The sequence below is a fragment of the Electrophorus electricus genome, chromosome 2 (genome assembly GCF_041902795.1).
Source record: "Electrophorus electricus isolate QZ-2024a chromosome 2, ASM4190279v1, whole genome shotgun sequence".
In the NCBI taxonomy this organism is placed as follows: Eukaryota; Metazoa; Chordata; class Actinopteri; order Gymnotiformes; family Gymnotidae; genus Electrophorus; species Electrophorus electricus.
Genome location: NC_137498.1, coordinates 33,339,352 through 33,352,972, shown reverse-complemented (window position 1 = coordinate 33,352,972; position 13,621 = coordinate 33,339,352). Strand labels below are relative to the sequence as shown.

The 13,621-nt window shown below is 39.1% G+C and overlaps 3 protein-coding genes across 16 annotated transcripts in view; 2 read left to right on the top strand and 1 right to left on the bottom strand.

Moving 5' to 3' along the window:
- Positions 1-194: 194 nt before the first annotated feature.
- ppp1r36 (protein phosphatase 1 regulatory subunit 36) lies at positions 195-4,574 on the bottom strand. Its single transcript, XM_035529351.2, has 11 exons — positions 4,462-4,574; positions 4,192-4,256; positions 3,971-4,057; positions 3,429-3,565; positions 3,195-3,264; positions 3,017-3,115; positions 2,409-2,549; positions 2,093-2,135; positions 1,725-1,948; positions 1,195-1,389; positions 195-1,044 (listed from the first exon to the last, which is right to left on the bottom strand). Exons 1-11 carry the CDS (start codon positions 4,483-4,485, stop codon positions 771-773), a joined length of 1,359 nt encoding a protein of 452 aa, XP_035385244.1. The 5' UTR covers positions 4,486-4,574; the 3' UTR covers positions 195-770.
- A 355-nt stretch (positions 4,575-4,929) lies between these two features.
- tpmt.1 (thiopurine S-methyltransferase, tandem duplicate 1) lies at positions 4,930-10,542 on the top strand. 2 transcript variants are annotated; one of them, XM_027032113.3, is made up of 9 exons: positions 4,930-5,009; positions 5,551-5,688; positions 5,869-5,961; positions 6,056-6,188; positions 6,991-7,043; positions 7,147-7,221; positions 7,388-7,473; positions 7,568-7,612; positions 7,740-10,542. In XM_027032113.3, exons 2-9 carry the CDS (start codon positions 5,594-5,596, stop codon positions 7,856-7,858), a joined length of 699 nt encoding a protein of 232 aa, XP_026887914.2. In that variant the 5' UTR covers positions 4,930-5,009; positions 5,551-5,593; the 3' UTR covers positions 7,859-10,542. The 2 variants fall into 2 exon arrangements, with proteins under 2 accessions (XP_026887914.2, XP_081555998.1); XM_081699872.1 differs by lacking the exon at positions 4,930-5,009 and having other exon boundaries at positions 5,555-5,695.
- Positions 10,543-10,709: 167 nt separating this feature from the next.
- ext1c (exostoses (multiple) 1c) overlaps positions 10,710-13,621 on the top strand; it is a 34,441-nt gene continuing 31,529 nt past the window's right edge. For 3 of the 13 annotated variants that reach the window (XM_081699803.1, XM_081699789.1, XM_081699798.1), the window contains exons 1-2: positions 10,710-11,826; positions 12,149-12,331. The gene's annotated coding sequence lies outside the window, so the exon portion shown is untranslated. Of the gene's footprint in view, positions 11,827-12,116; positions 12,332-13,621 lie in introns of all 13 variants that reach the window. The other 10 variants (XM_081699817.1, XM_035529181.2, XM_035529180.2 and 7 more) reach the window with 8 other exon arrangements.

Genomic DNA, 13,621 nt, shown 5'->3' with positions numbered 1-13,621 from the left:
AGAATTGTAACCACTTCTGAGATATCATCAAATACTTGTATTATGTCATTGCTTTACATTTAGCTGACACGTTTATCCAAAGCAACTTACAATTATAACTGAGTAAAACTTGAGGATTAAGGGCCTTACTCAGGGGCGCAGCAATGGCAACCTGGCAGTGGTGGGTCTTGAACCAGAAACCAGCCAATTACAAATCAAGTACCTTAACTTTATTTAGTATTTAGTCATTTACTTTGAAAATAAGCCTGTCCTCTTAAGTTCCTTAAAATGTACTATTTCTAGATATTTCCTTATTATTGCCCTATGAGCCGTTTGTCCATCTGTACTGTATGTGCTGTCTCCCCCTAATGGACAAACGTGAAAAATGCACATATTCGTACCGCAGATTCTCTACTTCATATCATCTTATTCATTGTCTGTCATTTTCAGCATCTCCTGATAGATCATGGGTGCCACATTAAACGAAATGAAAACTTGCAATCCATATAAAAACTCAAGGAATTGATGAAGGATAATTTCAAATTGTAAACTCTGCAGTATTGTTGCCTCTGAAGCAACTTTGAAGGTTTGACTGTTGAACTGAGAAGCTACATCCCCACATCACACCCTCTAAAATAAACAAGTGGATATACATACATACTTCCCTGCTCATAACATTTATACAGACCCAGATTACCAGTCACAATGTCCCAGATTATCCAAATACTTAAGATGATGGTAAAGCATATGTACTGGTGCAAAACTGGTGGACACACAAACAGAAGTGAGCTTCATTCAGTGTCTGAGGACAGTGCCTCCGTGGTGGTTCTGGAGGCCACTGTGTTAGCCCGGCTAAAGCTGCTATATTTGTCCGCTGTCGTGGATCTCGGGCCAGTAAATGACGGCCTGCTATCCCTAACTTGTGCTCTGTGACCCTCACTTTCACATTCACAGTCATCACCACTGCTGTCTTCATCACCTTCCTCCTCCACTTCATTCTTGTCTCCATGAGGCACAAGTGTGGTGTAGCTAAACTGACTCAGGGGCTTTCCCAGTATGCCAAAGCTAAGATTCCAAACAGGACAAAGAGAGGGATTAATAGAGAAAATGGGGGAGAATAAGAGGGGAAACAGAGGTGATAGGATAAGTAAACAGGTAAAGTTAAATAATAAATACCAAACTCTATTTTCTGTTAATATAACATTAGTGACTTACTTTAAAGAGGCTAGCTGTTGCCTGAGTTCCTCCATCAGAGCCTCACTGTCACTGAGTGTAGCTGGCTGTTGTTTATGAGAGAAGAAGGTCTGAAACAGATGAGGGGCTTTTTCTCGCGGGGAAGGCAAAAGTGACACCATGATGGGTGAGCGCTGGGTCACAATACTGCTCAAGGCAGGCCCCCGCTGAGACTTCCTGGGTCAAAGGCCAGGAGACAGTGAATGAATATCATAGTGAGGAGAGGAAGCCATAAAACTGTAAATCAGCTAATACCATACAGGATATTACTTTTAGTCTTGTGGGAAAGGAGCACCTGGAAGAGAAATGCAATTTCCTGACATTAAAAATAAATTTGTAAAGTTTGTCTTTAAAACTTTATGCTAGTGATTGGACAGTAGTTATTTACCTACAATAATTTAAGAGATGGAAAATATATGTTTACAGTTTTTACATTTTCTGCAATACAGTGTAGTTGCAAAGCTGTAGCAAACTTATGATGAGCTTGATTTGGCAATCAGTGTGATTCAGACCTGTTGTTTAGGACAGCTTGTCTGGGCCCTTTAGTTTCAGACTGGCCCTCTTTCTGAGTGGTCTGTAGCTCCTCCTGTTCCCCTTCTGGCTCCTTCCCTTGAGGTCTCAGGGCAGGGTTAAATAAGTCAGAACGGAACAGGTGACCAATCTCAGCTTGTATTCCCTTTAAATCCTGCCTACCAAAGGTAACCCATGCCACACAGCAGAAGAAGCTATACAAACACTGACACACAAATGCAAAACAGGTCTGTATTAGTAAAATAGTAAAAGAAAAATTAACAGTTTTTAGGAATGAAACAGTGAATCTGATTTAATACTATCCAAAACTAACAGGACGTTGGGTCCTCATATACAGCTTCTTACCAACCTCATACAGATGCCTGTCTCGGTAAGTAGATGACACCCTGGTCCTGCACAAATAAATTATAATGCATTACACAATCAGTCCCATAATAACAGAAGCAAAGCAGGTTAAATAAAGCTATCTACATTTAGGTTTTTATTGTAACTGTTTCATTTTTCACAACTTACTATGCCATAGACATAAAGTATTTCATACTGTATAATTTTCCTGTCACATCATAGGTAATATGATAAATATGCAGCAGGAACTGTGGCAATTGTGAAACCCACTCTGATGGTGTCATTACACTGTCTATGCTAGGCGTGTTCATGGCACTGACCTGCCACAGACCATGTGATGCTGCTGGGAAAGCCCTAACCCAAGCACCAGAGCAGAGTAACAGAATCCAAGGTGCTTCTTGGCCAGCTCCACTTTAGCACTTGTCTCTGCCATCACCTGTTTCTCCATCACACTCTGCTCCCTGAGTCAGCCCAGAGAGAAATAGCTACACTGTTAATTGAACTAGATTTACAATTGAGGTTAATTGGTGCAAAGGATCAGGTTAGCACAAGAACTGCTATGACTTAGATTTTATTATAATGAACTGTCACTATAATGAAGACAATACTATTTGAAGCCTTTGGTCAGCACAAGGTGTATTAGTTCTTACTCTATGAGTAATCCCATTTTAAAAATTATTCTTACAGTACATTATGTTCAAACTGAATAAATTTGAATAAATACTATGGATGATTATTATTACGTAACTATATCTGTGAAAGTAAAATGTTTATTTATTCATATCCATATTCAATGTCTCACCAGCTTAATGCCTGAATACATAAAATCAGCTGTATGCCAGTAAACTACAGAAGCCATGAAGTTTATTTAATACCTTCAGATAGGGCCTGCTTTGACAAAGCACTTAATACCTAACTTTAGACTCACGTCATGAGGGCCTTAGGTCGTTCCTCTAGAGCTCTCTTCTCCAAGTGGCAGGACAGGTAGAGCAAGAGACCAGCCAGAAACTCATCCAGCTCCCTGCTCCTGCAATCAGTTCAGTGCAATTATCAGTGCATGTTCTGCTGTAGCTAGTTTAGTGAGAAATAGAAGGAAAGATGCTTACTGGATCATATTCAGAAAGCACTGTGGAATAGGCAGGCCGTCTTTCTCCTGTACTAAGGCGACTGCCACTTCTGGAACATAAAGAACACATATGTTATTGTAATAACACATAAAGAACACATATGTTATTGTAATGGATGCACATCAAGATGCTTCAGTACAGGGTGCACACTGCTGTTGCTTTTCGAAAAAGCTCTATGATTCTCAATCATTTGAAATGCTGTGAGAGAGTTACGTTTAATTTTCTCAATGGTAACCGTGTCCCTCTGTGAGCTTTTTGTGGAAGCCTTAAAGGCATTTAGCTTAGCAGTTCCTGCAGTCTTCTTCAACGTAGAGCACCCTCCTCTGGATGATGTGTTGTACTTTAAGATCCTTTAAAAATGCAGTAAACTACAGTCAGTTTGTGTGCCATTAACCCTGTAGGTGTTTTTAATGCAAATCAGATTTTTTTTTAAAACTTCCAGGAGCCTATACTCTAGCATTTGTGAGCAAAATAGTCAAGGCTGCCTCACACCCCACCCTCATTTAGAGTTCAGAGATGCAAATGTCTCTAATTCCCTCATTCAATGTTTAAAAAAAAATCTTTGCTATGGCTATGACTTTGTCTTTCATAAATCTTTGATTATGGCTATTAATAAATTAATTGAATGTGGTATTATTAATATGTTCAACATATCTGCACCCCATATGACTTTATGGATTAACTTCATACTGCAGCAGTTCAGATACGCTGGAGGTATTGTTTCCAAAACTTTATTCCTGTAGGGTGTGATTTACTTTTCTAAATGTATCCGGATATGCTCTTGATATGTAGATGTTTTGTTTTTTTTCCCCTTCCCTTCAATTTCCACAGGCGTACTGAAACTGTAAAAAACAAACAGTGTCTCTAGTGTCATATAAAAGTAACGTTATTTGTAAGATCGTTAACCTAGTTAGCTAAATATCATCAATTGATTGTATAATAAAATATCAGAATGTAACAGCTCTAAGCAGTTTACCAAGTGAACTCCAGCGTTTGTGTTTCATCATTCCAGCTCCAGCTTCCACTAGGAGGTATATTTACCTAACAAGCAATACAAAATGAACGCAATAAAGTTTAATTTTTGACACTGGATTTTTGAGTTGCTGCTACAATCGGAAACAACAGAGTTACGCTAATTACATTCATCTACACCTAGTCAGTGCTATTGCAGCTAAACGGCTCATACTTTTATACGCACATTTAATTCTCACGGTTTTTATGTTTTTATATAAATTAAATTTCTCACCGTTTCCTTGTTTAGTTTAGGCATCTCCTCCAAACTAGACCAAACTCAAAAATTTGCCCTCTAGCTGATTTGTTTACATTAAACGTCTGTGGCTAGGTATCTTAGCAACAGCCAATCAGGCAACTAAGTCCGGAGTAACTAACTGTAGAACCTGATGTTTATGTACACATTATAGAAACGTTTTTACATTGTTGTGCGCTCTTGAAATGTAGTTGCTAATGATCCAGCCAATTATTTTTAAGACACTATGCCTGCTATATTGCTCCAGTGGTAGTGTAGTCTGCTTTTATTTTTAATAGACTCTACAAGCTCCATGAGCTTGCTCGTTCAGAATTGGTCTGCACAACATTCACAACATTCAGCGCATCTAATAAATAACTGAATCCTCAGGCAGTCTTTTTCTCTAATAAAGAGGGCGAGAAAAAGTAAGACGGACAGACAGATACCCTATAGCTGCGAGGTGTCCGCCCACTTATTAAACTTCTTCTTCCTGTTCCTCTCCGTAGTGAGTAACCTCCGGTCGTGCTATACAGCTCATTGCGACTAAGGTGAGACTGTAAATCTTTTGCTCTTCTTACTTTGAACATATAATTTTTTTGGTATATGCTCTCAGAGCATGTATTAAATCCATATTTTGCGACATTTGGTAGCTCTTCCTGGAGAATGTGCTAGTTGACCCCAAAACTACCACATGTGTATGTGTTATTTATTATAACACTATGACTATGATTACTGTATTGCTTCAGTATTAAATTATTCAGTATTAATCATAGTATTGTGCTTATATGTTGGCACAGGTTACATAAAATATATGCAATACACTTATTAATTTGCTTGCTGAAACTGTACAGTGTCAGATGACCTCGTCAGATTGCCTGTCCCTCTTGTGGACTTTCCTAGCTATAATTATGCGGTTATATAACCAGCCTGGCTCATGATTAACAAAGATTACGCAATGTGTTACGACAACTAGCGTTAAAGAGACTTTTTTCGGTTGAGGAGGTATATTCACAGTCTTTCCTCAAAATGTGGATCATAACAGTTCTTTTTTGTTGTTTTGTGAATTTTCCGCCTACTAATTATAAGTAGAAGATTAAAGGCTAGCAAGCAGAACGTGACTGGGGTCAGCGAGATGGCTGCACAGGCCAATAGGGTGATGTCACTAGGAGAATGGGAGGAAAAGTGGCAGAAAGGAACGACTGGCTTCCACCAATCTCATGTACACAGGCATGTAGTATGTAAACATTCCATATGCAAACTATGCACCAATGATGTGTGGACATAATGCATGCATGCATATGTAATAGAGAACGGTGTTAATCATGTTTATATAAAGCCTTTTCTTAAGCACTTGCCACATTTCTGCCCCACGCTTAAGCATCAATATCTTTATGGCACTATCCTCAGAATGCTGGAGAGCAACTTACAAAAAGTTGTGGCTGAACGTCAGCAAGTCCGGTTCTTCTTCCCTCTGTGTGGCAAGGCTGTAGACATGAAATGGTAGGTGGTCAGTTTTTCATAACATAACTAGAATAGCATCCAATAGGCAAACAACATAAAAGTGTCTCAGTGATATTATTGCTCTGTTTCTCAGGCTGGCTGACATGGGCCATATAATTGTTGGGGTGGAGATCTGTGAGAAAGGAATAAAGCAGTTCTTTGAGGAGCAGGGCCTGCAGTACACAGAAGAGCCAGTGGAAGCTATACCTGGTACTAAAGTCTTCAAGGTGAATTTTGCTAATTCAGAATCAGAATTATTTTCTAAATCACTGCATTAAAGCTATAGAAAACTTGTAACAGTTAAAACTGAAGTATTTTTGTCTGCACCCCTACATTTGATGAGATGTGACATATTTCTTCAGTCACAGAGTGTGCTGATGGACTCACCACTGTGGAAAAATGGCTTTCAAGTCATTTGTGAGGACAAATACTTTTTTGTCTGTACTACAATAATTTTATGGAGACTTCATAGGAAAGGTTAAAAATAAAGATGAATACAAATAAAAGACATGTTTGTAGAATTGTTTACCATGAACATCTCTCTGGCTTCAGTGGTGTGTATGCAGTGAGTATTAAAAAAATTAAACCACCACTACACTGTCTAAATTAGACCATTTGTTTACATTTCTCAGACAACAAAAGCTTTAGTCACTATGTAACTATTCGCTATTGTTTAGGACAATAATGTGTGGCACTCCCATATAAACAATAGAGCTTGTGAAAAAATAAAAGCAAATGGATATGTTGAGAGGCCCGTTCAAACACCTGACCGTAATCACACTGAAAACTGTGGTAAGGCCAATAAAGATTTCTTTCTATAAAAACTGCCAGAGGTAGATTAGCAAAGTATTGACACAGACTGATTAATATTGATTGTCTGTCATTGGTCCAAATCTATGAAACAGTGATCAGTGTTCTAGACATACAGAAATTACCCTCAATGTGCTTGCACTGAAAAGGGCATTGTGACAATTCCTCAAAATACAATGAGTCATACTCACTGAGCTAATGCACTGTCTCTGTTTACAGAGTTCTGACAGAAGGATCTCTATCTATCAGTGTGATTTGTACAAGTTCTCCAGGTACACATTATGCATTCTTGTTTTAGATTATGAAACATCTGAATTTCTTAATGTAAACTCTATGGCTCTGTCTCGCTCTCATTCTCTTTTTCTTTCTGTGCAGTGCTATAGAGGGTCAGTTTGGAGGAATTTGGGACAGGGGTTCTCTAGTTGCCATAAACCCATGTGACAGGCAGAGGTAAGTGAAGGGATTTTGCAGTGTTAACACTCAAACATTCATTAATAATTCCAAACTTGTACATAGTCAGTCAAGGTTTTACTATAGTAGTGTCAGACCTTTTAGCACAGTACTATCCAAAATGTGTGCTTACTTCTGACTGCTCCCCTTTCATTCTGTCATTAAGATACGCCACTCTCATGATGTCTTTAATGGAGAAGAACTGCCGGTATCTGCTGGACACACTAGAATACAACCCTGAATTGCACAGAGGTAACCAGACATATATTCAGACATATGCTTGGAGAAATATGATTAAGCATGTGCAATTGGGTTTTCTGTTTAATCACATTGTCTTTCATGGCAGGTCCACCATTTCTTGTGCCTGAAGAGGTTCTAAAAAAAATATATGGTGAATATTTTTTAAAAGAAATTCTGCAGTTCACAATCTGGTAGAATATTTGTTTAAGTGAAATTGTCATATACAGATATTTTATTAATAGAAAGATAGATCTTAAACATATCCTTTTGCTTCCCAGGTGAATCTTGTGAGATTGAACTGGTGCAAACTGGAGATGCCTTTGAAGAAAGACATAAAGAATGGGGAATAGATTCACTTCTAGAGAAAGTGTACCTTCTTACTCTAAAGGCCAAGTGAACTAACAGTCCAAAAGGGACAGATATGGCATCTTTGTACCTACATGTATGTCTCTGGGATAGACCTGGGCAAGACCATATAAACAGTTTCTAAATTCATCACACACAGGCAAAAACAAGATAGAATTTGGAAGCTAAATAATTTGTTTTAATTTTAAGTAATTTATATGGTATTTTAATTTTATTCTAAATTTGAATAAATGTGCGGAGAAGAACGAGATTTATTATGGGCAAATCCAGAGTTGTAGTTGTTGGAGTAGTCCAGGGTCATAGAGCCAATACAGAGAGTTTTAGAATACACAACAAAAACAAGGGCTAGGATAATCAAAGGCTAGGAAACACCAAAAGCACATGAAGGCAAACAGAAAGCAGGCTATAACAGAAGACACTAGGAAGAACGAAGGCTAGAATAACAAAACAGGTTAACATAAACAGAGGCTTTGAAAGAAAGACGGGCTTACATATATCCAATACTTTCAAACACATAAACTCAAGCATTCAAATAAACAGACAAGATAGGGCACATCACAGTGTTTAAATACAATACATGCACTTAACAAGACTAGAAACGATGGACAGGTGTGGAAAAACAAACGAAGGAATGGAAATAAAATACACAAGACAGAGAAAACATGGAAGGTGGGAGGGACTAACCGTGACATTTAACATAAAATTGTAAAATGTCTGGAATCGTGGCATATTCCATTCAAAGTAAAACTTGTTAAGGAATAAGGAACCTCTAGCAGAAATCAACAGGCACTTAAGCGATTGCAAAGTTCGTTATTATCCTTTAAAAAATATGTTTTCACAATTTTTCCGTTACATATATTGTTTTTGTGTGTGTGGTAGTATGAAAGAGTGGTACAAAGGAAAGCAGAGCCCATCTATGTTGAGTGACTACTGCTGGGCACTGAAGAGATACTCCTGAGATCAAATATAGGCAAAAAACCATAAACTGACATTTTAAAAGTAAGTGTGTACATATTTTAAGAGCTACAGGATTAAGTGTAATAGCCTTATTCATGAATAAGTAATATATACACATAATGTAAAATGTAATTGCTCCATCACTTAAAAACCGTATGATAGAAAAATTCTAAAACCCGGTTTACATTTAGTGTAAATAGTGCAATAAGGTCAATGTATTTTGATTTTGTTTCCCAGTGTAACCACACAGTTCAGTTTAAAAAAAAAAACAGCAAGGCATGTTTATTTATATAGCACCTTTCATACACGGTAGTCACTCAAAGTGTGGTTTACAAATAAGAAAAAAAAACAAAACATAGAAAATAGAAATAAAACAAATTTGATTAAAAATGAATAGAGGTAAAAATGGTTGAGACAAAAAATAAATAAAAGCATAAACATTCCTGAGATCTAGTGCCTCAGAAAGGCTATTGCTAAGACAGTTCAAATTAAGACATACAAATAAAATAAGGAGCATTAATTTAAGAATACAGCAAAGAAATAAAAGTGCCAATAAAAGTGTTACCTAAAAAGATACAGTCTTCTCTCATTCTTGGCATAATTACAGTTTGCCATAGCAGAAAACAATCATCTCTCAATTCTATTGGACTTTATTCAGTAACTGAGCTAGTCCTATCAGCACAGTCTTCTCTCAATCTCTGAGAGGATGCCACTCTTCTTTCAATGCATGAGAGGATAACAAGCACCACACAACTTGGTGTAATGCTCACAAAACCTGGACCTCAGGGTGAGTATGTTGAAGTCTGCTGACTATTTTTATTCATCTGGACAGGTTGTTGGTCTGGAAAAAATTTAAACCCACACTACTTACTCCTGACTATTCAAAGTGATGATTACTTTTTCTAGGAATGGTCCAGTTTCCAGATAAACATGTGCAAAATTCCAAAATGCACTGTAACTAGAGGAAATTATCTCATATTCCTTATTACTGAGACATACAGATATTACGCATTTCTGTTGTTTTGTTTGCTTGTCTTGAGCTTAAAAAACTACCAGTAAAAACTGCCTTTGCTCAAAAACAAGTCATATCGAGATGTGGCTGTCACAAGCAAATTACACAGAAAAGTGATTTCATTTAATTCTAGAGTGTAACCCATATTTGTGCGTCCTATTTGTGTCTGTGAAGAGAACGTTGTTCAAATAAATTAATTATATTTTCTACTTCTGTAATCTATCTTTCTTTTATTAGTGTGATACGCGTAAAATGGAAGGTGACAGTATTATACTTGAACACAAGATGGCAGTAGACTGAAATAAACTTTGAATGGACCCAACTTGGACAGATGGAGATGAGTTTGTAATATCTTCATTACCATTGAGGCGTATAAACACGTAAATACCATTTATTTTTGTTGACTTTAGAATTTCATCTTAACAATGTAGCAGTCCATTCAGCGCCGGTTATATTTGATATAGGCCAGTCATATGCAATTATAGTAAAACCTTTAAAAATTAATCACTCTAGTCGAGATTTCCATAAACACTCCCTGATACAAATCGTGCTAATGTGAAATTGTATTGGGTTGTCAGCACTGGCGTAGGTTTGTTGGGGTGAGCTGCCCCAGTTGAATCCTGCGCCACTGGTTTTCAGAAAGCTGTATTAATTACTTTAAGTTTGAATGTATTCCAATAAACAAGTGTTTTTGTGGCTATCGATTTTCTGTCATCACCTGTCAAATTAAACACGGCCAAAGTTGATTGAGGTTTATTGCAAATCTGTTGTGTGAGTGTGCGTAACGCGGTGGTTTCAGGAACTCCAGCGACAGAGCATGCACGGCAGCCCAGATGTGTGTGTGTGTGTGTGTGTACTTTCAAATACAGCTTTCGCGAAGACACTTCAAGGGCTCTAAACCAATCACAAGCGCCGGGGGCGGGTCGTATGAAATGTTGAGTGGATCATGGAAAACGGACAATATAATCCACATATTTCTGCGAGAACAATTAGCACAGTTCAACGCAAATTCTAATATTATTTAAATATAGGGCCAAGCGGAATATGTTATTGCGTGATGTCGGGACTATGACGTGTAAGTCCTAGGAGAAGAGAACGCGCTTCGGGGAGTGTATCCGTGGCTACTGAAGAAGCGCAGGGTGATGTATCGCATACCTTGTGGTCGCCTGTTCTGTTATCGTAAATAATAACCGGTGCTTTTTCATTAGATCAATAAACGCGTTTCCGATACAACGCAAAATTTTAGACCACAGAGAGCACAATGCAAGTCACTATAATGATCTTAATTTTATAACCGAGCTCTAGCCATCAAGGGTAGCGTGACCATTGTTCCCAGTTAATATTTCATAAGCAATCGCGAAGCGTCCGTTATTTTGGAAGAGTTTGTAGTGGTTTCCAGCTGTACTGTCAAATACAACCTTGGCAGGCGCATTAGCCACGTTTACTAAAGTAAACACAAGCATAATATAAGAAGCGTTATCGCTACTTGCATTCGGTATGCACGCATAGATGCTTACAAAGGAATACTTCATGTTAGCCATAACTGGAAACCGAAAATTCACCACGTTGTTCCGCCACTACTCTGTCGTGCTGTACCTGGCACAGCATATTAATATCTGCATATTTTCCAAAAATTGTCTCTGAGGGAGGAACTGGTGAGAGCACGAACAGACAGGGGCGGAGGGAACCGACGCGGCGAGATTATTTTTATGGATGCACCCGGTGCATATGTTTGCGCGCGCCAGTCGTAGAGCTGGTAAATCGAGAGCACCGTTAGCGCGAAGCAGAAGTCCACGGGGTTCCGAGGTGCGTGATCGGATCCTGTATTGTGGATATAAACGAGTCGACTGTTGTAGACTTAAGGGCGATGTAGATGTAGTGTGATGAATGTTACTGTATTGTATGACATTTCTCAAAGAATACATTCAGAATTGACATACAGTGGACCGCAAAGATTCATTGAACGGAAGAGACCGGGGAGGATGCGAGTGTCCTGCGGCCATTCCGGAGGAGCCCCGCTCCAGTAACAGGTAACGCACAGTTCACTAATCCTTTACTCAATACAGACGGCGCTGAGTTAGAGAAACGCGAACAACAGAAATGACATAATTTAAAACAGCAGTGATATTGGTTCTTTCAACAGAAACTGCCACTATCTAATGAATCATGTTTAAAAGATTTTGTCACTGTTATAAATTATGATTGGATCGATAGTGTATCTGTACGGTAGACAGTTGTACATCAGGCGGCGTATTATATATTTTAAAATGGTGTCCACGCTCTGATGATGTCTGGCATCTCAATTACAACCTGTTTGTAGGGACCATCTCAGCATTCTAATTTTCACCATAGCACCTAGGCCTACATAATGAGGTACTAAGACGAGACATCACTGAACTGTGGTCAAGACTCTACCAGGCTATCAAATACACTGCACCACTCGGGTTGTCCAACACTTATTTTAAAATGATGATGATGATGATGATGATGATGACGATGATGATGATGATGATGAAGAGGAACAAATATTTAAAGGTATGATGAATGCCAGGGTCTACTTCTTTTGACCTTTGCAGCAGACCTTGGCATCAAAAGTGAATTTTGTGATCCTTGAGAACAGGTAGTAAAACGAATTGTCTACCTCCACTGTGTGAGGGGAAAAAAAGGGTAATGGGGAAGGGATGGAAAAATGGCTGGACTCTTAGCCCCCTTTGACAGGGTCTAATAACTCATTCCATAGGGTCATAGAACCTAATGTATATGACTTCATTTGGGGCAGTGGAAGGTGAAAAGGAGGCGGGGTAGTGGTGGTAGTGGGGGGGTGGGGGTGGGGGTGGGGGGGAGGTTGAACAGTCCTGCATTATGGCACAGTGGAGGTTCTGTGCATTCACAGAATCTTAAGCGGCTGAGTGCATAGCAGAAAAATGCATTTAAAGTATTTATCTATACGTGACTGCTTAGGCTGAAGTAGAGAGAAGAGCACTAATTGTCTCAGCCCTTCCTGTTCATTAATTAGCCCTTGTGGCATGTGCACGGGCAGAATATTTTTGAGGCATAATTAATCAAGCTGGCTAGTAATTATAGTGGTTGGGAAATTAAGATGTAAGTGTTAGTGGGTGGCTTTCAGCAAAAGGTAAACATCTTATTAACTCAATAGCACCATTTCAGCCTCTCCTAGAGTCCACATTAGCAGTTTCATTCTCTTTCTCTCCTGTTTTTCTGCTCATTAAATGATTTGAGGATACAGAACAATTAAGCCAATACAACACTGGGGGAATGTCTTGATTCTCGGAAAAGAATGTGGCAGACTGATATATAGCTAACATGTTGATTCACTTGGAGATTGTGTTTGTTCAAAAGCACATTTAGATGGTAGGCCATGCAATCCAGCGGCGAGCCAAACCGCAGGTTTGGAGGGGCAGCCGCATGCGTTAGCACAAGAGTCCAGACCAGCGGGGCAGGCCCACCACTGGCCCACCACTGGCGACGCTGAAGCTTACGCTCTGGTGCATAATGACAGACTCCCACGTTTAATTTTAGCTGAATGTGCCTCGCTCACCTCGCCTCCCTGTTTGTTTTCCCCCGAGATCTGTCTCCTCTTGCAAAACTCAAGACGTCGCATCTCAGGGCAGCTGCAGTGAAGCAGTGGCTGAAATTATGGTGCAAATCCAAGCATGCCAAGAAACAGACCTGCTCTTCAGAGACAGTGTGGCTATTCTTCAGCTACAGCTGGGATAGACCAACCAAGCACTGTGGCAGCTTTGAACAGCTACTGTGGGCCTAGCCTGTGTATCAGACCATAAGGGTTGCTGCTGTGTACTCTGG

Excerpts from the sequence above, each read along its gene's own strand:
- ppp1r36 (XM_035529351.2), bottom strand. The coding sequence starts at position 4,485 with ATGCCTAAACTAAACAAGGAAACG. Across the intron at positions 1,949-2,092 it reads GAGACAGGCATCTGTATGAG|TGTTTGTATAGCTTCTTCTG; the intron begins GTTGGTAAGAAG and ends TTTGTGTGTCAG. Across the intron at positions 1,045-1,194 it reads CAACAGCTAGCCTCTTTAAA|CTTTGGCATACTGGGAAAGC; the intron begins GTAAGTCACTAA and ends TTGGAATCTTAG.
- tpmt.1 (XM_027032113.3), top strand. The coding sequence starts at position 5,594 with ATGGCTGCACAGGCCAATAGGGTGATGTCACTAGGAGAATGGGAGGAA. Across the intron at positions 5,689-5,868 it reads CACCAATCTCATGTACACAG|AATGCTGGAGAGCAACTTAC; the intron begins GCATGTAGTATG and ends CACTATCCTCAG. Across the intron at positions 6,189-6,990 it reads CTGGTACTAAAGTCTTCAAG|AGTTCTGACAGAAGGATCTC; the intron begins GTGAATTTTGCT and ends CTCTGTTTACAG.